This window comes from Pipistrellus kuhlii, unplaced genomic scaffold, assembly GCF_014108245.1.
Source record: "Pipistrellus kuhlii isolate mPipKuh1 unplaced genomic scaffold, mPipKuh1.p scaffold_m20_p_3, whole genome shotgun sequence".
Taxonomy (NCBI): domain Eukaryota; kingdom Metazoa; phylum Chordata; class Mammalia; order Chiroptera; family Vespertilionidae; genus Pipistrellus; species Pipistrellus kuhlii.
The window spans coordinates 107,120,066-107,143,225 of NW_023425529.1; the positions used below are offsets into that span (position 1 = coordinate 107,120,066).

The following is a 23,160-nucleotide window of genomic DNA, read 5'->3' on the forward strand; positions in this document are numbered from 1 at the left end:
ACCTCAAGGTGAGTGGCCCATAGGCAAGACGGACCAAGGCTGGGCTGCTTAAGAATCTAGTACCCTCAGAGGATATTGGAAAACCCAGGCAGCTGTTTAAGTGGCATGTGCCATCCCACAGGCCTGGTGTTTTTCTGGCCCCTTTCTCCCATACCCCTGAAATTCATTTGGTCTCATGGCTCTCAGACTCAGCCTGGGATGCAGAACAGTGGGGTCTCAGGTCAGGTTGTGTCTAGTGATTTCAATTGTGCTGTTGGCTGGAATTCCATCTGTCAAGCAGGTTTCACAGTCAGCCATTCGATAGCAGTAGGGTTAGCCCACGAACCTGGATTTCCTGCCTATCTGGAAACAGGAGCACCCCTGGAGATCTGACATGCTCCGAGAAAACTAGGAGCTAGTTTTAGCTATTCCTGGTTAGTCTCTGTTGGACCTAATGTATTCTAACACTTGAGGATATAAAACGCGCACGCGCGCGTGCACACACATACACACACACACACACACAGAATAATTTATTTATTTTTTATTGTGAACTTAAGTAACTTCATGGCAAGAGAATCTAATCAAGATTGAACTATTTACTTGTAAATAGTAATTTTCCACAGTAATTTTCTCTTTGTCACTTGACAGGCATGGATTTTTATTATAATAAGTGTGAGCATACTACTTTTTGTTTAAGAAAGATTTTCTTTATCTTGACATTCTGATTTGTTTTCATAGATGGAAAAAAGCCCCCACAAAGAACAACTCAGTGAGAAGGAGAAGGAATCATCCCTGGAGAGTTGGGAGGAATGCGTGGGGTCATACTCTCCCAGAGTTAAAGAAACCTTAAAGGACCCTGAGCCCTCCCCACATCTTTGATAACTGCCTTTCTAAACGAATTGTCACTGGAGCAGCTTTCCCAAGCAAGCAAGGACCTCTCCCCATCTCACGCCACACCCAGGGGGGCCCTTCCCTTACAAAGGAAAAGTGAAATGCATCCTTTGGGTGTGCGAGGGCCCACTTGTCTGCCATGGGCCTGTGCCTTTGCCCCCTGCTTTCCTGTGTTGTTAGGTTATCCCACTGGTTTCCCACGCAGGAAGGAAGCAGAAACGATGCCCCTCTGGGACAGTCCTCCATATCATTCCCTCTAGTTTTTGGGGTTTTTTTTGTGTGTGTTTTTTTAAGTGCAATCACACACCAATAGTTTCTAATCTATCAAAACATTAAGCTAAGGAAGTAGCGAAGTTAGGTTTAATTAAAACCACAGTTATTTGTACAGCTGTCCCCGTGCTCATGGCTTGTGAAAGGGTTTAGCTTCACTCCTTTGGGAGTTTCACTCAAAATCCTTCATGCTCCACCAAGGCAGCGCCTACCCGCTCCGCCAGTCACTTCAGGAGCCTGGAGGGCTTGCCCTGATGCCATTCCGTGGTCAGGCTCTCCAGGCACCTGCTGCGTGGGGCAGCGCAGAGCACTGCAGGACTGTGGGACACACAGTCACTTTCTTTTGTTTGGGGGCTAGACGTCTTTAAGGATACTTCAAGAAATTCCTGAAAATTCTCCTAGGGCGAGGGACTTTTATGTCCCTCCCAACCCCAGCCCCAGAGCCTTACTGGACATTGGCAAGCATCTTCCAAAGGACATGGGGGTGGGGCAATGCTGCAGACATGTATGCACACAGCGGCACGTTTCCCCCGCAGGACCCCAGGGAGGACGAGGAATCAGAGCTCAGCATCTGGCTGATTTTCAAGTGCACGTGAAGCAGCCTGAATCAGAACAAGGCGACTTGGACCTGAAGCAAATGCACGGGCCAGCGCAGACCACTGACCGCGGGCCAGGGTTGGGGCCTGGAGCCGCGGGTCAGGGACTGTGACCCAGGCGACCTCCAACACCCATCGCTGCTCCACCTGCCCGCGGAGCGCACAGAGCCAGTCCAGGAGACCATGGCCTGCTCCGCGCCCTTCCTGGCCTCCATCAGCCACCAGACGTTGGCTTTGCAGACCCTGCAGCTTCTGCAGCAGGAGTGGGGCTGGCGGGACGGTCCGGGCGCCCATGGAAATTCGCGCGACTCGGACCACGTGTCCGCCGCCCCAGCGCTGCGCTCAGGCCCCCGGCGCTCCCGGGCGGGGCTGGGGCTGGGGGAAGGACCGCAGGGGGCCGGGGGTGGAGGAACGGGGGACTCCAGGGACAGGCGAGCTCCCCCGAGGTAGAGGTAGTGCCAGGCGCAGAGAGGGGCAAGGAACTGCTGCCCTGCCCCCGGGGCCGCGGGCCGTGCACCCTGGCCCGGGTGGCGATGCACAGCGCACTGGCCCGCGTGGTGGACTCCACCTCAGAGCTGGTCAGCGTGGAGAGGACGCTGCTGAGCCCCCTGCAGCAGGAGCGATCCTTCCCCATCCACCTGAAGGTGAGTCTGGCCTCCAGCACCGGCATCGGGGCCGGATTCCCCTGCTGGCTGGGGTTGGAGGACGCAGATGGAGACTGGGTGGGGTCCCAGGATCCCAAGCTGAGCTGCTCACTGCACCAGGGAGAGGGACGGGTGGGGCTGGGAGGAGGACTCTGCACTTGTGGCAGGGAACTCGGAGTGGAGGGCGAGGGGTGGGTGCGGATTATGGAGCAGAGAAGCGGGAGAGGGCTTTCCAAAGGTCTCTGGAACTCCTTCCTCTTACAACGAAGTATTATACATCAGCTTCCTGCTCCAGCTGAAGGCCCTTTCCACAGGCATGTGGGACAGCTCCCCTGCTCTCTCTTCCAACTTAATAACCCTTCTTCCAGGGCCATGAATACACGTGTTACGTCCCCACTGCCTTCTGTATGACAAAGTCACCTACATTAATTTAAAGTCCTTTGAAACAGTTGTTTTTGCATACATAGAGTTTCCCACAGAGCTCAGGGACCACCTCACAGAGTCTACATTCTCATAAGGTAAGTTAAGAGTGGGCTAGATCCCCAGTGTTGAAGCGTGAATTGTATATATTTTTTATCATATATTTTATTTTTTTATGTTTGTTTTTATTGATTTCAGAGAGGAAGGGAGAGGAAGAGAGAGATAGAAACATCAATGATGAGAGGGAATCATTGATTAGCTGCCTCTTGCACGTTGGACTGAGCCTGCAATGTACACTTGACCAGAATCGAACCTGGGATGCTTTGGTCAGCAGGCCAACACTATCCTCTGAGCAAAATTGTCTAGGGCAAAGCATGAATTCTAATGCTAACCTCCCGCTAAGTCATGCACCTCATATTTGTAGAGTGCATTTTCTTCTTAAGATTCCCAACTGTCAGGAAACAGAGTAGCTAGCTCCCAGGCTGGGAAGGATCCTGGAAATCCAGTGTCTGGGTTAAGTGATGGTCTTGATATTAATTATCCTAACTGATGGTTTAGGGTCACAGCCTCTGTGAGACCTGTCTTTCTCCAGTTCTGACTTGGAGCTTCGCATCATGCCTTTCCCTTGGGAGTCTAGCAGAAGGAGCGGGGAAGGGGTGACGAAGAAAGCTCAGAGCACTTCTCAAGAATTGCTTATTCGTGCTTTACAAGCCATGGTTTGGAAAAAAATTGCTACATATTAGATTGCATATCCACTATAAAAGACTGATTTAAAAATCAAACATAATAAAGCATATCACACTCCCAACTATGCATTATTACTCTACATTAGGGTTTCTCAGTCTCTGCTTTATTGATATTTTGTGCTGGACAAATGTTGTGGGGGTTTGTCCTGTGCCTCTATCCAGTAGATGCCAGGGCATTCCTCCCTGTCTCCCTACCTCTCCCCCCCTCCTTGAGTTGATAAAATCAAATATTGCCAAATGTGTATGCATGAGAGGGAAAGCTGGAATGCCTCCAGATGTGAAGCACTGCTCCATTCACCTTAGAAAATTAAAAAATGAAGCTACATTTCACCAATGCTCTTGAGTTAAAATGCACCTTTTTAAAAACATTATAAACTGACAAACCAAAAGATAGATATAAAGACAGTAAAGCAACAAGCAGACTGTAAAATTACACCAGGGAGAGTAGGGAGATCTGGGGGAGATAAGAGATCAACCGAAGGACTTGTATACATGCATATAAGTACAACTAATGGACACAAAACTCTGGGGAGGGAGGGTATGTGGGGAGGGCAATGTTAAAATATGTACACAGATAATAATTTAATAAATAAAAATTAAAAAAATAAATAAAATGCACCTTTTTATGTACTTCCAAGAAATAAAAAAATCCTGCCAATTATTTTATGATAGACCTTTGGTTGTAAGATAGTCTCATTCTAGAGATTTTTTTGAAATGTGAAAAAATGTACATCTTAGAATTGATGAAATAGGAAATATTGTATGATATTGGGAGCATATACAAGACATACAGGCTGGCAAAAGGAGAGTCTGAGTGATCAGTTTTACCTAAGGTGATCCTGGCAGGTTTCTTGTAGGAGGTAACCTTTTAAAAGAGTGAATTTTTGCTCTCCAGGCATTAAAGGGAAAACACATTATAAGGAAACTATGATCTAAGACTCAGAAGCAATGCAAGGGTCTGGGTTGTTTAATTCACCAATTCCAGGTGGATGTTGCTCGATTCAGCTGTTTCTTCTGTCTGCTCCGTGAGAAGGCGCTGGACTCATCCGCCTATTTGGCCACCATTTTGTCTCCCCTTGGACAAACGTTTTAGAGCCTGTGGCAGGGAAGCTGGAGTCTTGGTGTTCATGGGTTCAAAGCCGAGGCAATTGGTCCCTGGCCAACGTAGCTGTAGGATCCCGGGTGGTGTCCAAGGTCTCTTCAGGTGGTGGTGAAGCTGTGCTCCCATCACAGTGCTCTCCCTTTCAAGATGGCGTCTTTACTCTTTTCTCAAAGACACCAATAATTTTTATTCCTTTTGAACATTTAGAGTTTATCAATCATATGAAAAGAAAAAACAAACAAACATGAAATGAGTTTCTTCGGGGTGGATAAAAAGTGCTTAGTAGTTATGAGTCTTGTTAAATTTGGTGGAGAAGTTGGCCAGTTTGACAAACTTTTTTTTTTTTTTTATAGCAGGAAACTGAGGCTCAGAGAAATGTAAAACTTTGCTGAAGATCCTGTTTCTGGGAAGCGATGGCTTATGATTCAAACATGTTTTTATTGATTTTAGAAAGAGAAGAAGGGAGAGGGATAGAGAGAAACATCAATGAGAGAGAAACATCAATCGGCTGCCTCCTGCATGCCCCCTATAAGGGATCAAATCCACAACCCAGGCATGTGCTCTGATGGGATAGAACTGGAGATCTCTTGGTTATGGATTGACAATCAACCACTGATCCACACCAGCCAGGGCCAAACATGGTTTTATGTGACTCTACCAAATCACACTGCTAGCTTAAAGGGGTATTAGAAACATCACATTGAAATAAAGTATGTGAGAGTGTGTGGTTGACAGGGCACAGTCATGCATGCCGTGCACTGAACGCCACTTGGAGTGTAACAGTCACATTATAGACTCTTAGCTCTGGCTGACATGACAAAATGCCACAGACTGGGTGGCTTAAACCTCAAACATTTATTTTCTCACTATTCTGGAGGCTGGGAAGTCCAAGATCAAGCAAGGTGGTAGTAAATTTGGTTTCTGGTGACGGCTCTCTTCCTGGCTTGTAGATGGCTACTTTCTCACTGTGTCCTCACATGGCCTTTCCTCTGTGCATGTGGAAAGAAAGAGATCTCAGATGTAGATTATAGTCATAGGACTTTATGATTCGTATGATTCGTGCATTCTTCGAAGCGAGTGTGACCGGCACCGTATCTCACTGCTCTCTCTACTCTCAATCTCGACCTATCATGTCTTCTCCTCTCTCTACCCTCTCAGCTCGTCCTCTTCCTCGTCTCCTCGGCTCTCTCCTCCTCTCCTTCTCTCCTCTCTGCCTTCTTCCTCTCTCCTTTATCTCCCTCTCTCCTCTCTCTCTCCTCTCCTCTCCCTCTCCTCTCCTCTCCTCTCCTCTCCTCTCCCTCTCCTCTCTCTCTTCTCTCTCTCTCTCTCTCTCTCTCTCTCTCTCTCTCTCTCTCTCTCTTAATCCTCACTCGAGGATATTTTTTTCATTGATTTTTAGACAGAGTGTAAGGGAGAAGAAAGACACAGAGAGAAACAATGATGTGAGAGAGACACATCAATTGGTTGCTTCCTTCACGTGCCCTGACCTGGGCTGGGAGTTGAGCCTGCAAAGAGACACATGCCCTTCACCAGAATCAAGCCTGAGACCCTTCAGTCTGTGTACGGATGCTCCGATTACTGAGCCGAACCAGCTAGGGCTCTTCTTCTTAAACACCAGTCCTGTTGGATCTGGGGCTCACTCTCTTACATAATTTAACCTAATTACCTCTCTGCAAAATATTGTCACAAGGGGGTTAGGTTTTTAATATATGCATTTTGAGGGCAGGGCAAGACAGGAGGAGGTTGGGAGACAAAATTCAGTCCATAACACTGGGTGATTTGTGCGCCTCCTTCCATGATGGTGACTTTACATAGTGACAAAAAATACCAGGCAAATGTGGGAAATCATTGTCAGACCAGTAATACTAGCAGGAATGCTTTAGGCACCTGCAACCTAAAGAGAGCATAGAAATGTGTGGGACACCAGAAGGAAAGTTAGGATTTAAAAACTCCCCAAAATGACCAACTCACATAGAGACTATTAAACAGCCAATTATGAAGTCACTGATTGAGTTTTGTCTGTCTTCCTTTGAGAGTTAAAAATATTTATAGTTGCCAAGAGTTCTTTCTGTTCTGAAGCAAGTTTCATGGAAACTATGGCTGTTGCCAACTTTCAGAGGCAAAATAACTTTCCTGACATTGCAGATTTAACTTGCCTGTGAGTTCTCCGTTTCTTGTAGCTAATTTTGGTACCAATCATTCCATCACGTTTAGTAGTCTTCACTGTTTTTTCATTCTACAAAGCAAAGCCATTGGCTTTGGTTGCACAGTCATTGTTGTAATGCTCTTTTATTAGTGGAGCCAGTTTCTGCAAATTTGAAAACTGTGTCTTCAAAATTATGCACATACTTTTGAAGGAAAAAAAAATGCTTATGGTCATATGATTAATAGCCAAAGCCAGGAGGTTGCTATTGATTTGAGACAAAATTATGCTTATATGTTTTAGAAACAGGCCCAGTGACTGCCATCGAAGTAGTTTAATCATAGTTTGTAATTTCTTATGTGAATGATATGAGAATCAGGACATATAAACTTTCTGAAATTAAAATTTTGCAAAGAACATTGCAAAAAGGCCCTAAAACAAAGCTACTTATGTTTAACATCTTGGTGCAAATGCTGCCATGCTCTGTCTTACAGTTTGGGGTTTGCCTTGTGAGCATACCTGAATCCAGTACCTGTAGCCATCACAACATGTTTTTCACAGACTTTTCTAATGGAAATGATGACGTGCCCAAAGCACATGCATAAGGAAGCTAAGTTACTCATGGGGCATTGACTCTGGGTACAGCACAAGTAAAAATCTTTAATTTCCTGTGGATGAGAGACTTTTTATGGTGAATGGCAGATATGTTGGTTCTTCATTGGGTGTTTTATTAGTGTGTAGTTACATATCTATCTGAGATTGTAACTGGTGACGAATATGGGCCCTGTGAATTTGTAGCTCAAAGCCAGATGTTGATGAAACAAGTGAACTGGGGCAATTTGAAGCATACTGTTCCTGAGAATGTGGTTTTCATGACATCTCTCTACATAGAGGAACATTCTCCCTTTATGTACACATCCAGTTGGAGGGTTGTAAAGGGTTTGGAGAGAGGATTTGTGTTCCCTTGTAGTGCCTAGCACTGGGTGGCTTTAGTGGAGAATGTTCTGCTGGCCATGCAGATGCTCATTACAAACAGGCCCCATGACAGAAAGCAAGGGAAAAGCTCTTCCTTCCTTCCTTCCTTCCTTCCTTCCTTCCTTCCTTCCTTCCTTCCTTCCTTCCTTCCTTCCTTTCTTTCTTTCTTTCTTTCTTTCTTTCTTTCTTTCTTTCTTTCTTTCTTTCTTTCTTTCTTTCTTTCCTGCTCTCTGCAGAGGACATTAGGAATTCAGGAAGAATGAGAGGGGGAAAAAGTGAGAAGAAACAAATTTGTGGAAGCCATTGTAAGACAATATAGCTCAAGATGTGACTGTTTCGAAAAGAACCAGCTTATTTTAAAGCAGGTGGTTAAGGAAATATGAACTGATTTATGGCTCATGTAAATCTAGAACTAATTTTGAAGGTGACATAATAGGAAAACAACAGTAACTGTCCTAGTGGATTGTGTAAAAGTTGTCTGCATTTTGGAACCTATAAAGTCATATTGTGTTTTGATTTTATTATCCATTGGTATTGGTTTCAGGAAATAAGCTTTGAAACTGACTCCTGCAGCCAGATTCTTTTTGCCTTGAAGCCTTAAGTTTTATTTTCAGCAAAAAGCTAAAAGAAAAAGCTTAACTTTTCTTCCCTGTTCGGACTTTGCAGGTGCATGAAAGTTGCTCAAGAGTTCCAGATGTGTGTATTCTAAATAAACACAATGCATGATGCGGAAAAGTACAAGTGTGGTGTTTTTCTAAGAGACCTCCCTTACACTGGAGAGGAGAGAACAGCGCAGAGGAAGGGGGAGCTCCAGCTTAAATGGGGTGCAGAAGGTTTCAGGTCTTGAATGTCTTCCAGATGGCCAACCGCTCTCAATTATGATGCAGGAAAGAAGGATGGGCCAGCAAGCTAATATTCAATTTAGATGCGTCCAAGGCCAATTTGAGTGTTGTAACACGAATAACGCTCTGTTAACCTTAAAAAACAGTGTGACTACGGCCAAAAAAGAAAAATGCAACAATTCACTTGTAAACATTTCTGTGTCATCGCCAGAGTTAGTTTGGTGCCTCTTTTGCTTGCTCCCATGGTGTCCCTGTTCATCCCACTGTGGCATCCATAGCTCCGTTGATCCTGTTTGCGGGTCTGTCTCCGGTCCTGGGCAGTGAGCCCCGCTGTTCTGATTTGAGGCAGGTTTTTGCAGAACGTTTAAATTTGAAATGGAGATTAATGCCAGCTCTGTCACTCACATGCTGTGTGATTTAGGCACATCACTTGACCTCGCCAAGCCGCATTTCTTTGAGTGAGACAAGGTGCAGAGGTGCCTCACTTGGGGCGGGGCGCCTCCTACAGAAGGTGCTCAGGCTCCTGGGGCCAGACGGTGTTCTCAGAGTGCTGGTTTGCCATGCTGCTCTCCTGCTTGGAAGTCTCCAGGGAATTTACTGGGGCAATCGAAGTTTCTCAGACTGGCTTATATCCCGATTCTCTGTTATTTTAGACAGATCTCCTCCCAGTCCTGGCCCCTAGTTGACTTTAGGCCTTTGCTTATGTTATGCATCCTAATGGCAGGAGGCCATCTCTCTTCCTTATGAATCAAACACTGCTTTTCTCAACACCACCTATCTTGTAGTGTCTGTACAGCTCTCCCAACCTAACATTTCTCTAATGCCTCATCCAAACCTTCATGCCCTCCTGCCTGCCCTTGGCAGCACTCTGATGGCCTCAGCTGCTTTAAATTTTTTTATTGTGGTAAAAAATGCATAACATAAAATTTACCATTTTAAGTGTATAGTTCACTAGTGTCAAATACATTAACATTGTTGTGTAAGCAACGTCCATAACTTTTTTGTCTTGCAAACCTGAAACTTTATACCTATTAAACAGTAACTCTCCATTTTCCTCTACCCCCAGCCCTGGCAACTCACATTCTACTTTCTAGATACCACATGCAAGTGGAATTTAATTTGTTCACTGATGGTATTTGTCTTTTCTTTTCTTTTTTTTTCTTCTTCTTTTTTTTGGCGGTGTGTGTGTGTGTGTGTGTGTGTGTGTGTGATTTGTTTCATTTAGCATTAAATGAACCCTTCTGGGTTCTGAGGACTAGGACATGGGCATATTTGGGAAGCCACGTGGCAGATTTCAGCTAAACATTGGAAGAAATGTGCTAAAAACTAGAGCCATGGTGGCCTCCTAAGCACATGAGTTTCTGTAGTGTAACCAAGATAATTTTGGACAACCACACATCAAGTGTGCTATAGAAAGGATTCACACATTAGAAGGAGTTTTGTATGAACCTAGTGCATTGCTTAGATTATGAGTCTAGAAATGTCTGTTCCTATATAGGATTGGGTTTTTGTGTTTTTTTCCTACAGCCCCCATCACATTTCACTGGACATTGGTATATATGCTCTATGTGTCTCATTCTCCTTACCATTTACAAACTTTTTAGAGAACAAGTACCATATCTTACTGCCTTTATTTTTAATTTATTTTTCAGTTAGAACTGGAATTTAATATTATTTTATATTAGTTTCAGGTATACAGCATAAGTGTTAGACATTTATATACATTATAAAATGATCCCCCTACACAGTTATAACAATATTATTGACTATATTCCCTATGCTGTACTTTATATTACTTTGACTATTTTGTAACTACTAATTTGTATTTTTTATCCCATACAACTTTTTTACTCATTCCTTCAACCCTCCCACCCCCTCCAAGCCCCCCCCCCCCCCCCCCAAATCTGGCAACCATTAATTTATTCTCTGTATCTCTCTGTTTATTTGTTTTGTTTGTTCACTGATTTTATTCTTTAGATCCACATGTAAGTGAAATCATATGGTACTTTTTTTTTCTCTGACTTATTTCACTTGGCATATTACCGTCTAGGGCCATCAATGCTGTTACAAATGATAAGACTTCATTCCTTTTTATGGTTGAGTAATATTCCATTGTATATATAAACCACATCTTTTATTTCCAATCGTCTATTGATGGACACTTAGGTTGCTTCCATATCTTGCTATTGTAAATAATATCACAATGAACACAGTGATCCATATATCTTTTCAAGTTAGTGTTTTCACCTTATACTTGTCAGAATGGCTATCTTTAGTAAATCAACAAACAAATATTGGTGAGGATGTGGAGGAAAGGGAACCTCATGCATTGTTGATATAATTGCAAATTGTTGTGGCTACTGTGGAAAGCAATCTGGAGGTTCCTCAATAAATAAAAATATAACTAATTATGACCCAGCAATTTTACTTCTGGGAATTTATCCAAAGAAATACATATCTTACTGCCTTTTATTCAATGTAGTCAATCAGATAGTGGAGACTTGATATGAAATTAGCTGATTCATTAACTGAGTCAAACAAGCTGAGTCAAACATAATCCCAGTATGTTCAGTTACTACCTCACTTTAAAATTTAATTGTTGGCCATCATTTTGGACCACTGTAGCAATCAATACATTTAATATCCAGACTCTGAAATTACATAAGGCTTTAGAACTTCCAAAACCACTTTTAGATTGCTCAGCTATACTGTTCTAATTCTGGCAATGTACCCAAATCCTAGAGTAGGATATTACATCATTTCTGGAAGCACCTGGACTTGCTAAATAAAGATGCTAGGAGGATATGCTCTACCATTGAGTAGAAAGCACGTAAGTTAAATCATCACCAATATTGATCACGTGCATCCAGACTGAAAGCCAGTGAGCACTGAATATGCTATTGCCTCAACACTGTGACTTGTGGCCCCACCTTATACAGCAGAATCATTAGAGGTTTGGGTGGAGGCCATTGTGACTGGATCTATAGTTGGCTTCAGACCTTCCAGAAAGGAAGAGAGGCAACCACTTGCTTTATTTTCCCCTTCCCTGGCTTAAGAGTCCGTGGAAAGCTATTTCTATTAATTTGTTTTCTTTGACTGTTAATATATTTGAAAAAGGATTAAAAGGAAATACTGTACTAAAATAGTAAAATAAAGAGACTTTGCATAGCTTGCCAGATATTTGAAATTTACCCAGGACCTCAGGGATAAGTAGAGCCAAGCAATAGGATTTTATTTTATGTATAATTTCTCTAAATGATGCCTTCTTTGATTCTTTACAGTAAGTGTGGAATTGAATAAATATATTAGGCCCACAAATATATTTTAAGGGCATTTTCATCTTCTCTGAGTGATGAGTGCCTTTGCAGACTGGCTAATAGGCACATGTCCGCACACATCTTAGTGGTTCCTCCTATTTTGAATTTCCTTTTGCAAGTTGTTTTTGATCCTCCCATTTTGTACTTAGAGTTGGATCACTCTTGTAAAGCCAGTGGACAATTTTCCTTGGTGTGGATCTATGGGAAGTAGTCCAGAGTCATTTTTCCCGGACTTTCCCATTTCCAAGCAATGTGCTCCAGCAATATAGATTGCCCTATAAACTATGGGACAGATTACCTAAGTAGCCCCTTGATACCTTCTGAGAAAAAATGAGTAACACACAATGGCAGGGAAGCAAGAGTGCTTTAAAGAGAAGAAACCGAAGAGAAGAGCGTGGTAGCCTGTGAAGCCCTGAGTAAAGGGCCTGGAGCATGTTTTGTTTCCTATCCTACACCTAGCTCACACTGGGGTCCTACTGCCATTGTCTGCTGAATTGAAGAAATGGATGTTTGTTTTGTTTCTTGGAAGATGTTCTCTATTAAACATTTTGCCAGAAACCCAGGTTCTTCTCACCTAAGTGACAGTGTTTGTTTGTTTTTCTATTTTTTGTTATTGTTTTTTAGGGGGAGGGAAAGCTTTATTTTTTTTTAAATCTTCACCCAGGGATATGTTTTTTTATTTTAGACAGAGGAAGAGAAACACAGAGAGAAAAAAAGAAACATTGATGTGAGAAAGAAATATCGACCAATTGCCTCCTGCATGTGCTTCACTCAGGAATTGAACCTGCAACCTTTTCGGTGTGCAGGATGATGCTCCAACTGGGCCACTGACCAGGGCATAGTGACAAAGTCATTATTAGGGAGAAGAATAGCTTTGTTTTTCTATTCAGAATTTAGAAAGAAACTCTAGTTAATCATTAAACATTGGTTCATTGTTTACTTCTACCTTTTATTTTCTCTTGAATTATTTATTTTCTTTCCTGAATTACTGAGTTGAATTCTTAGCTCATGGTTTTTCAGTGATTATTCTTTAGTTATTTAAGCAATTAAGTCTAGCATTTCTCACTGTAGCCATATCCCATAAATTTGTGTTATAGTACTTTCATAAGTGTTCAGTATGAATTATTTTAAAATTCCAAATTTTTTTTTCATTGAACTATGAGTTATTTACAAGTAGATTGTTAAGTAATACATGTTTTGGGGATATTATCTATATTACTGATTTCTCATTTATTGCACTGTGATTTGTATAACAGGCTTTTTTATATTTATTGAGATTTGCATTGTGCCATATTATAAAATAGCCAGCATTCATAGATACTTTATATATTTTTGAGAATCTACCTATATCAGTGGTCAGCAAACTCATTAGTCAACAGAGCCAAATATCAACAGTACAACGATTGAAATTTCTTTTGAGAGACGAAAATCGACTTCTGTGGATGGGCCACGAAGTTTCAATCGCATTGTATGTGCGCACCCGCATGTGGTATTTTGTGGAAGAGTCACACTCAATGGGCCAAAGAACTGCATGTGGCTTGTGAGCCACAGTTTGCAGACCACTGACCTATATAATAGAAGAATATACAAATTAGCCTGAATGCTGTAACATCATGACCCAACATCAGGGACCTGAGGCTGCATGGTGCCTGGCTGGGGTGAGGGACCTCAGGCCATGCCCTCCACCCCTCCAGACTTGATGGGGACCTCAGACCATGTCTCTTACCCTGGCACCAGGGCGGGAGACCTCAGGATTTGCCTCCCACCCCAGTGCTGGGCCAGGGGACCTCAGGCCGAGCCCCCTGCCCTGGGACCAGGCTGGGGGACCTGAGGCTGTTCCCCACAACCTGATGGGGCTTAACAGGGGACCTGAGGCTGTGCCCCCTGCCCAGAGTGGCTTGACAGGGGTGGGACCGGCTGGGTCTGGGTCTCACCCAATGTGGGGGGAGGGGGCTTGCCAGGTCTGGGTCTCCTGCGTTTTCAAAGCGAGTGCGGGTGGTGGGCGGGGACTTGACTCTAGGTCCTGTGGTGCACCCCAGACTCTGACAGGAGGGAGATTTTCATATGCATTTTACTCATTTTCTTTCATCTCTGATACTTTTATTATAGAGAAAAGGCAAATAGCAATATTAAAATATTTCCTCTAATTAATTCCCTTTTAATATGCACAAATTTTGTGCACCAGGCCACTAATAATGTATATTTGCTTATCTCCACTGGACCAAGGTTGTGATTAATGCTTCAATCTTTTCTCTCCAGGCTGATTGTTATGTTGTTTGATCTGCCAGGTTCTGAAAAAGCTGAACTAAAATGTTTATATATATATAATAAATCTTTATTTTTCAGATTATTACAGGTGTTCTTCTTTTCCCCCCCCCATAACTCCTCTTCACCTGATTCCCCACCCTACCCCATGCCCTTACCCCCACCACTGTCTTCATCCATAGGTGTAAGATTTTTGTCCAATCTCTTCCCACACCCTTCAGACCCCTTCCCCCTGAGGATTGTCAGTCCACTCCCTGATTCTATTATATTCACCAGTCCATTCTGTTCTTCAGATTTTTAATTCACTTGATTTTTAGATTCACTTGTTGATAGATATATATTTGTTGTTCATAATTTTTATCTTTTTATTTTTCTTCTTCCTCTTCTTAAAGAATACCCTTCAGCATTTCATGTAATCCTGGTTTGGTGGTGAAGAACTCCTTTAGCTTTTTCTTGTCTATGAAGCTCTTTACCTGACCTTCAATAATGAATGATAGATTTGCTGGGTAGAGTAATCTTGGTTGTAGGTTCTTGCTATTCATCACTTTGAATATTTCTTGCCACTCCCTTCTAGCCTGCATAGTTTCTGTTGAGAAATCAGCTGACAGTTGTATGAGTACTCCCTTGTAGGTAACTAACTGTTTTTCTCTTGCTGCTTTCAAGATTGTCTCTTTGTCTTTTGCCCTTGGCATTTTAATTATGATATGTCTTGGTGTGGTCATCTTTAGATTCCTCTTGTTTGGGTTTCTGTGCGCTTCTTGGACTTGTAAGTCTATTTCTTTCACCAGGTAGGGAAAGTTTTTTGTCATTATTTCTTCCATTAAGCCTTCAATATCTTGCTCTCTCTCTCCTTCTGGCACCCCCAAAAATCCAAATGTTGGTATGCTTAAAGCCATCCCAGAGGTTTCTTGAGTAACCTTATAAATGTGATTCTGAACTCTGTGTCATCCATTAGTTTACTTTCCTCCATCTCGTACATTCATGACATGCTTCTGTGTCTCTGCATTTTGGTTTCCTTCCTGTATTGATGGAGTGGCTTTGTGTGGTAGGTGACCTATTGGGACCAGTAGCTCAGCTTCCCCAATCACCTGAGATGGTCTTTCTAGGTACACCTCCTTGTGGGCTGAGTGCAAAGTCTTGGTGTAGTTAAGCCTTGATTGCAGTTGGTACATTGGGAGGAATTGACCTCTAGGCCAATTGGCTGTGAGGACTCGCTGTGTTTATAATGGATAAACTGCTGTGCTAAAGACAAGTTTATGGTGCAGACCTTGTTTTAGTGGGGCTTTGGTGCTCACTGAGTCCACCTCCCGAATGTGTTACTTATGGATGTGAAGGGTTAAAGTCGTGTCTCACACTGACCATTAGATACACTGGCTTCTGGTTCTCCAATGGGGTGCAATTCAACTACTGTCTGAGGCCACCCTGCAGGAGCTACAGCGAGAACCACAGTCCTCTCCTCCCTGCTTGGAGCTTGAAGGCTTTGGAGCTTTTTGCACCAGGTTGCAAGTTTGCTAGGTTATACTGCACTAGAGAAGGCCATCCTTATGCAAGAGCCGCTGCTTGGAGCTTGGGTGTGTTTGTAGATTGTGCGAGGTGGAGTCTCAGAGCATCTCTAGGCTAGAGAGTGGCAAACAGCGATGACTGCCAGTCAGCTTTCTCTGCCTCTCTGACCAAGTCCCCGTGTCTCCCCGCTTCACGTGCCCCTACACAGCAAACAATTATTCTTGCTCGCAGCTCTGCAAGCAAGCTTCCCTCACTTTCCAACCTGATGGCAGACAGTCTAGCTTTTCCCCAGAAATTGGATTTCAAAGAGATTGGGAGCTTGTTTCTCTTTGGGTTGAAGAAAGCAATGACTGTCTCCAGCGAGGATCCACCGCCAGCCCATATCACGCTTGTGCCCCAGTACCTCAGTTTTTCAGCTCTTGTGCCTTGAATGCTCCTTTCTCTTTCAGTCTAGTTGTAGAGCTTCCCCTCAGCCAGCTTTCCCGTGGTTCTGGGTGATAGATGTTTTGTCTTTTAGTTGTAGTTTTGAAATTGTTGTGCACAGCAGCAGTTTAGGTGTGTTTACCTAAGCCACTGTCTTGATTTCCCTAAAATGTCTTTTTGAATGTAAATTGAAGTTATCATAGTAGGCACACACAAGTACATAATTGTTATAACTTCTTGAGGGAATAATCTCCTATCTTAATTGGGGTTTATTTTATACTTAATAATGATTTTTCTGGCTTTATTTTGGTTTTTCTGCTTGGCATATATGTATGTTAGTATTCATTGACTTTAATCTTTAGGTACTTTTCCTTTTAAAGTTTTTTAAAAAGCATATAGATTTTTTATTTATTATTATTATTATTATTATTGTTATTATTTTAAGTATATTTTATTGATTTTTGTACAGACAAGAAGGGAGAGAGATAGAGAGTTAGAAACATCTATGAGAGAGAGTCATAGATCAGCTGCCTCTTGCACACCCCCTACTGGGGATATGCCTGCAACCAAGGTACATGCCCTTGACCGGAATCGAACCTGGGGCCCTTCAGTCCCCAAGCCGACGCTCTATCCATTGAGCCAAACCGGTCCCAGCAAGCATATAGATTTTTTAAATACAGTCTGATTACCACTATATTTCAAAAGTGTCTTGTTTGGTGTTTTCTATTCACCTTGCTTTATGTTTGTGCATTTTTTCATTTTTACCTGTATAGATAGGACCAATAAAGTTTTAATGTACTTTTCCCCTGCTGATTTTGAAGTTGTATGTATTATTTCTCTACCTTAATAATAACACTTACATTTCTCATGTACATAATTTAAAAATCTGAAATTTATCAATTTTCTACCTTTCTCTTGAATAAATGCAATGTTTTAAAATATTTCTTCATCCTACATGTTACTACTATTCAGCATTTTCGAACCATCTTGCTGTTGTAAACTCCAAGTTAGTTGTTAAGATTTTTGTTTCAAACAATCAATTCTTTAGCTTTATATCATATTTTTATGTTTCTTCATTCACTGTAGCTTCTTGTATCTCATTCTCTCTGCATTTAACTTCCTCTTTCTGAATTATATCTTAAGGAAGATCTGACAGTGAGAGTCTATTTGTAGTAACTACTTTTGTCCTTTTAAATGAAGATATATTTATTTTGCTCTAATAGTTTACTTAGATTAAAAAGATTTCTTGGTTGAAGTTAGTTGGCAATATTATTCTATTTTTTCTATGTTTAATTGTAGCTTAGAAGTTCATTGTCTGTCTTGTCATCCCTTAAAATATGTTTGTTTATTTTCTCTGGTTACTTTTAAGAGTAGTTTTGCCTTAATGAGTTTAGATTTGTGTCTCATTTAACTTACTCTGTACAAGGCTTGTTTTATTTCGTGAATCTAAGGATTCATGTTTTGGATCAGATTTGGATAATCTTATAATGATTCTTTTGTCTCTTCTGGAAATGCATTTATTGTAGTTGGGCATTCTATCATCCATGTTGCTTAACCACTCATTCATATTTCCCATGTCTTGAACTTTTTTTTTTAGTTATCTAGTTTTGTTATTTTTCCTTTAAAAAAAAATTATCTTTATTGTTGAAAGTATTACAGTATATTAGATGTTCCCCTTTTTTCCCATTGACTCCCTCTACCCCATACTCACTCCTCCTTGTTCTTCACCACATGTGTCCATGGACTATGTATATACTGTGTTTCCCCGAAAATAAGACATCCTCCGAAAATAAGACCTACTTACAGGTTTCCTTCTGAGTGAAATATAAGGCTTCCTCCCGAAAATAAGGCCCCCCTAGGCTCTGTCTCAGAATGAAAATTAACTTCATAAAAAATTCACCAGGAAATTCAGGAATTGGATTGTTATTATGATGTTCCAGAAGATGATGACATGATTATCATTGAATAAATGAGTAAATTCTTGATACTGTAAGATTCACAGTTTGTCTTGACAACTACCATACTACCGTACCATATACAGGTAATAAATTTTCTTTATTTTCATTTAACAATAAATGTGTACTATATTCTTCTTCATGGAAAAATAAGATATCCCCTGAAAATAAGACCTAGCGCATCGTTGGGAGCAAAAATTAATATAAGACACTGTCTTATTTTCGGAGAAACAGGGTATGCATGTAATTCCCTGGTTAAACTCTCCCCGTCCCTCCACCCTATCTTCCCTCTGTTTATTTTGTTTTCTGAGCAATTTTTCTTACAATTATCATGTTTACTATTTTTCACTTCCGATGTATTTATTCAAGTGTTTAAACTGTCCATTGAATATTTAATTTGTCATGATAGTTGTCATTTCTAGAAGTTGCATTTGGTTCTTTTTCAAGCCTGATTTTTCTTAAAACATTTTTTATTCCTTCTTTTATATCTTTAATCATTTTAAGCATATTTTATAGTTTATATTTGAAACTTTTGTAATTTAATATTGCCCTGCATTGTATCTACTATATCATGGTGAATTGTATTTTAAGTTTCAAACAGAGCTTGTCTTTGACGGAGCTTTATGGGAATGCCTCAGTGGGCATGGACTCTGGGATAGGTTTTTGTTTGCTTTTCCTTGTGTCCATGGACATTTCAGCCCTGTTCCAATTTTGAAGTTAATTTCTTAGCATGAGTGTCCCCAAACATGTATATGGTACAGAGGTTAACTCCAAACTTAAACTTCTGTGTAATATAGGTCCATAGTTACACATTCTTGGGAAAACTTTACCCTAGTCCTAAACTCAGTTTAAGAGAGAGACTGATTTTCTTTTTCTGATGTGTATTGGAGGGCAGCTAAAGCAATCTACAATACTTTTCTTTTATTTCTGGCCCTTAGGGATTTCCATTACTTTCCTGCAAGTGCAAAAAGGATGTTTTTTCTATTTCATTTAGCAGTAATTTAGTAGCAAGAGGTTTTGAAGAAAATAAACATGCTATGTTGCCAGACCCAGAAGTCTGTGGGAAATCATCTCCATTTATTTTAAAATAAACCATATAATGTGGAGTAATTTCAGTGTACCATTTACATGCAATGCATTTTAGAATATGAAACATTTTGGGATTAAAAATCTATTTACTTCCTTGTTTTAAACCACCTAGGAACTATTTTTTTTTCCTTCTAAATTTGCACTGGAAATTTTTTGAGACCCTGTTCAATCCTAAATCCTATATTGGGAACTTGAAGAAAGTGAGTAGGGGATTACATGAACAGAGGCTATTTGTGTATTTGTCAAAGCTCTGTTAGGAACAAATAACAGAAACTCAACTTCAAATGGTTTAAGTAAAAAGGGATAATTGTTCACTCAGATAAACAAAAAATCTTGGGGTTTATTTACATACGGCTAAGTTGACATGTTCAGAAAATGTTATTAGAATCAGTCTTTTAAAATTTCTTGGGTCTACTTTTCTCTGTGTTGGCATCATTGTAATTTGGATTCTCCCTTGTGGTAGCAAGATATTTTCCAACAGTTTCAGTTAAAAAGGGTTTCTCTTTCTCAGCCTAGATAATATTCTGGGACTGTGGCTTATTGGCCTGTGTTGAGTCACCTGTCCATCCCTAAACAGTCCAAGTGGCTGAGGCATGATATGCTCTGATTAGCCTGGTCCCTGGAGTGAGGTCAGCTTTGGTCAAACCGCATAGGCTGAGAATGGAGGAGAGTAGTTCTCTGGGAGAAAAGTCAGAGTGCTGTCATCAGAAGAGGGGTGGAGGGTGGGAATTGGGTACACAAAGTATAAAACAAATGTCCTCAATAATCCGTCCAGTTGCTTGTTGGTTTTTGCTGTTCCTTTCAGGATAGTGTTGAGTTTAGAAACATCTGCAGTCATCTGGCTCTATAGATCGAAGGACACCATTTTGACAGAGATTTGAATGCTGCTCACCAGTGTTTGAAGACAATAGTAAAGAAGTTGATTCAGTCACTTGCTAACCTTCCTTCTGATGCTCATGTGGTAGCATGTGCTTCTTTGAGACAGATCTTACAGAATCTCCCAGACATATGGTGCTCAGGACACTGGAATCAAAACCACAGCTAAGTACTGCTAAGAAAACTTGGGACCTTCCCTTCGCAACTGAATCAGTAAACAATGGGATGTTTTGATTCACACTAAAGAGACACTTGATAAAATATATAGCAGTCTGGCCAGTGGCATCTGTACCCTTATAGCATGTTGGAAAAAAATTTTAAGATAGTACTTCACATTTTTAAATATGTTGTCATGTTTGATGACTTTTTTTGATGGAAACATATTCTACTTTGTGAAAGTAATTGGATTCTATATGTATATAAATATTTATTAATTCATTTTAAGTATTCAGTTTAATTGAATGAAACATGAATCTATTTTTATATTCATGTAGACCTATGAGACTTAATATGGTTATTCATATGATTAAAGATACATGTTTTTTTAAATTATCTTGAATAAATGGGGTTTTGGATTTGATATATTGTACTTACTGAACACTTTATTTTTTCTTATGAGACTTATCTTGAGCTATTGTAGGACCACATGTGTTGGTAATTATAAGTCCCAATCTTTGCATTAATAACTTACTGTTGGGCAGGAGAAGAGCTGCTTCTAAGCCTTTTGCTTTCATATACTGCTTTGTAAATTTTGAATGATAATGAGCTATGAAGTACCAGGGATATATGATATGTGAATACAAATACTACAGTATTATTAAACTCATATGGAAACATCTAGCCCTTTTTACTGTTTCTAAATATTCCACTTGAAGTAGGAAATTCTTGTGAAAAATAGGAAGGGTTGAATATACTGGCAGGTTTCTCTAAATATTTATAGTTATATAAAAAGAGGGTGACTATTTCTACAACAATAATCTGCACAAGCTTAGGAGGAACTACATTTCTTGTTGTTTAGTGACTGTGTTGAAAATCAAAGTACATTGAAATGCTACTTTTCCCTTAAAAACCTCTCTCTCTATATTTATATATATAAAGAAGTAATATGCTAATTGGTCCTACTATTGTCACAGTCATGACTGGTTAATAGGCAGGAGCTGTTAGGAGGGGAGAGGGATGGGGACTTGTGCTACCAGGTCATGAGGCTGCTGCGGGGGGCAGGGGGAAAGGGGATGCAGCCCTACTGGTGGAGGCACTGCACAGGCCTGTGGTGGAGCCAGGACCAGATGGTATGTGTGTGTGTGTGTGTGTGTGTGTGTGTGTGTGTGTGTGTCAGGATGAGGCAGGACCTCGGTGGAGAGCTCTCAGCACTCCTACACCGGGGTTCTGAAGGCTCAGAGAGGAAGGGAGGGTACATAGGCAGTTAGGGGGTTAGGCCAGGAGGGGAGAGCAGTTAGGGCCATCAGGCTGGCAGGGGAGCAGTTAGGGGCATCAGGCAGGCAGGAGAGCAGTTAGGGGCATCAGGCAGGCAGGCAGGTGAGAATTCAGAAGCCAGTGGTTCTGGATTTCGAGTGGGATCCCAGATTGGAGAGGTGCAGACCTAGTGCATGAATTCGTGCATGGGTGGGGTCCAGCCAGCCTGGCAAGGGGGAGGGGACATGGGCAGTTGCCTGGCCTGCCTGCTGGTCGAATTCCTGATTGAAGGGGCAATTTGCATATTAGCCTTTTATTATATAGGATATACACTGAATGGCCAGGACTAAGGTGAACACACAAAATATACATAAAGAAACCCGAAACACTCACCAGAAAGAATATACACAACCCTATGTTCATAGCAGTGCAATTTACAATAGCTAAGATTTAGAAACAGCCTAAGTGCCCATCAGCAGATGAATGAATAAAAAATAAAAAGAAATTATGGTATATTTACACAATAAAATACTACAGATCAGTAAAAAAGAAAAAAACTCTTACCATTTGCAACAGCATGGATGGACCTGGAGAATATTACACTAAGTGAAATAAGCCAGTCAGAGGAAGATAAGTATCACATGCTCTCACTCATGTGGAATCTAATGAACAAAATAAATGGATGAACAAAAATAGACCAAGAGACATAGAAGCATGGAATAGACTGTCAAACCTTAGGGGGAAGTCAGGGGTGGGTGGGAAGAGATCAACCAATGAACTTGTATGCATATAAGCATAACTGTAGACACAGACAATGGGGTGCTCAGGGCCTGGGGTGGGGGCAGGAGCAGGCTGGAAGAGGGCATTGGGGGGAAAACAGTGACTTAATATAATACTTTCAATAATAAAGATTACAAAACAAACAAAACAACAAAAACAAAACAAAGGGGAATAGAGGAACAGAATGTATTAGCTCAGAAATAAACATATTGTATTGGATAGTAAAAAATTAAAAAAAAAAACACAAAACAACCCTACAGAAATAGTATTATCCTCATTTTATAGATGAGCAATGCGTGACTTAGAGAGATGGAGAAACTGATCCAAACTCCCGCAGAAAGCAAGGTTGACACCAAGATACAATTTTTGTCAGTTTGGTTCCAATACTTATGATCTTCCTATGTCACATTGTTTTACCCATTTTGGCTCCTTGGTGATTGTTGTTGATTTTTCCCTCTCTCATTCATAAGGGAGAATGGGAGAAACAGTACGGCTTCTTTTGTCTTCGTGGATTGAAGAGAGTGCTAAGGAATCAAAGTAGGAAGTAGAAAGCATCAGGAGCCAGGAAACCTGAGTTCCAGTTTTGACTTCAGGGCTAAGTAATTGTGTAACTCAGTGGTCTGCAAAATCTTTAGTCAACAGAGCCAAATATCAACAGTACAAAGATTGAAATTTCTTTTGAGAGCCAAATTTTTTAAATTTAAACTTCTAGTGCCACTTCTTCAAAATAGACTTGCCCAGGCCGTGGTATTTTGTGGAAGAGCCACACTCAAGGGGCCAAAGAGCTGCATGTAGCTCTCGATCCTTGGCTTGCTGACCACGGGCATAACTGCAAGTATGTCTGTTGGCCTCTGGCTTTTCAATTTGCTTGTTTGCACAAGAAGATAAAAATCTCTCCATTCCAGATCCCACTGATACTAAGCATGGG

The 23,160-nt window shown here is 41.2% G+C and overlaps 1 protein-coding gene across 1 annotated transcript; it reads left to right on the forward strand.

The window, feature by feature from the left end:
- Positions 1-1,631: 1,631 nt before the first annotated feature.
- DLEU7 (deleted in lymphocytic leukemia 7) lies at positions 1,632-20,879 on the forward strand. The gene is given in 3 exon segments (XM_036457774.2): positions 1,632-2,123; positions 2,126-2,383; positions 19,969-20,879. Coding segments are annotated over 3 exon segments (504 nt in total). The 5' UTR covers positions 1,632-1,922; the 3' UTR covers positions 20,014-20,879.
- The last annotated feature ends 2,281 nt before the right edge of the window (positions 20,880-23,160 follow it).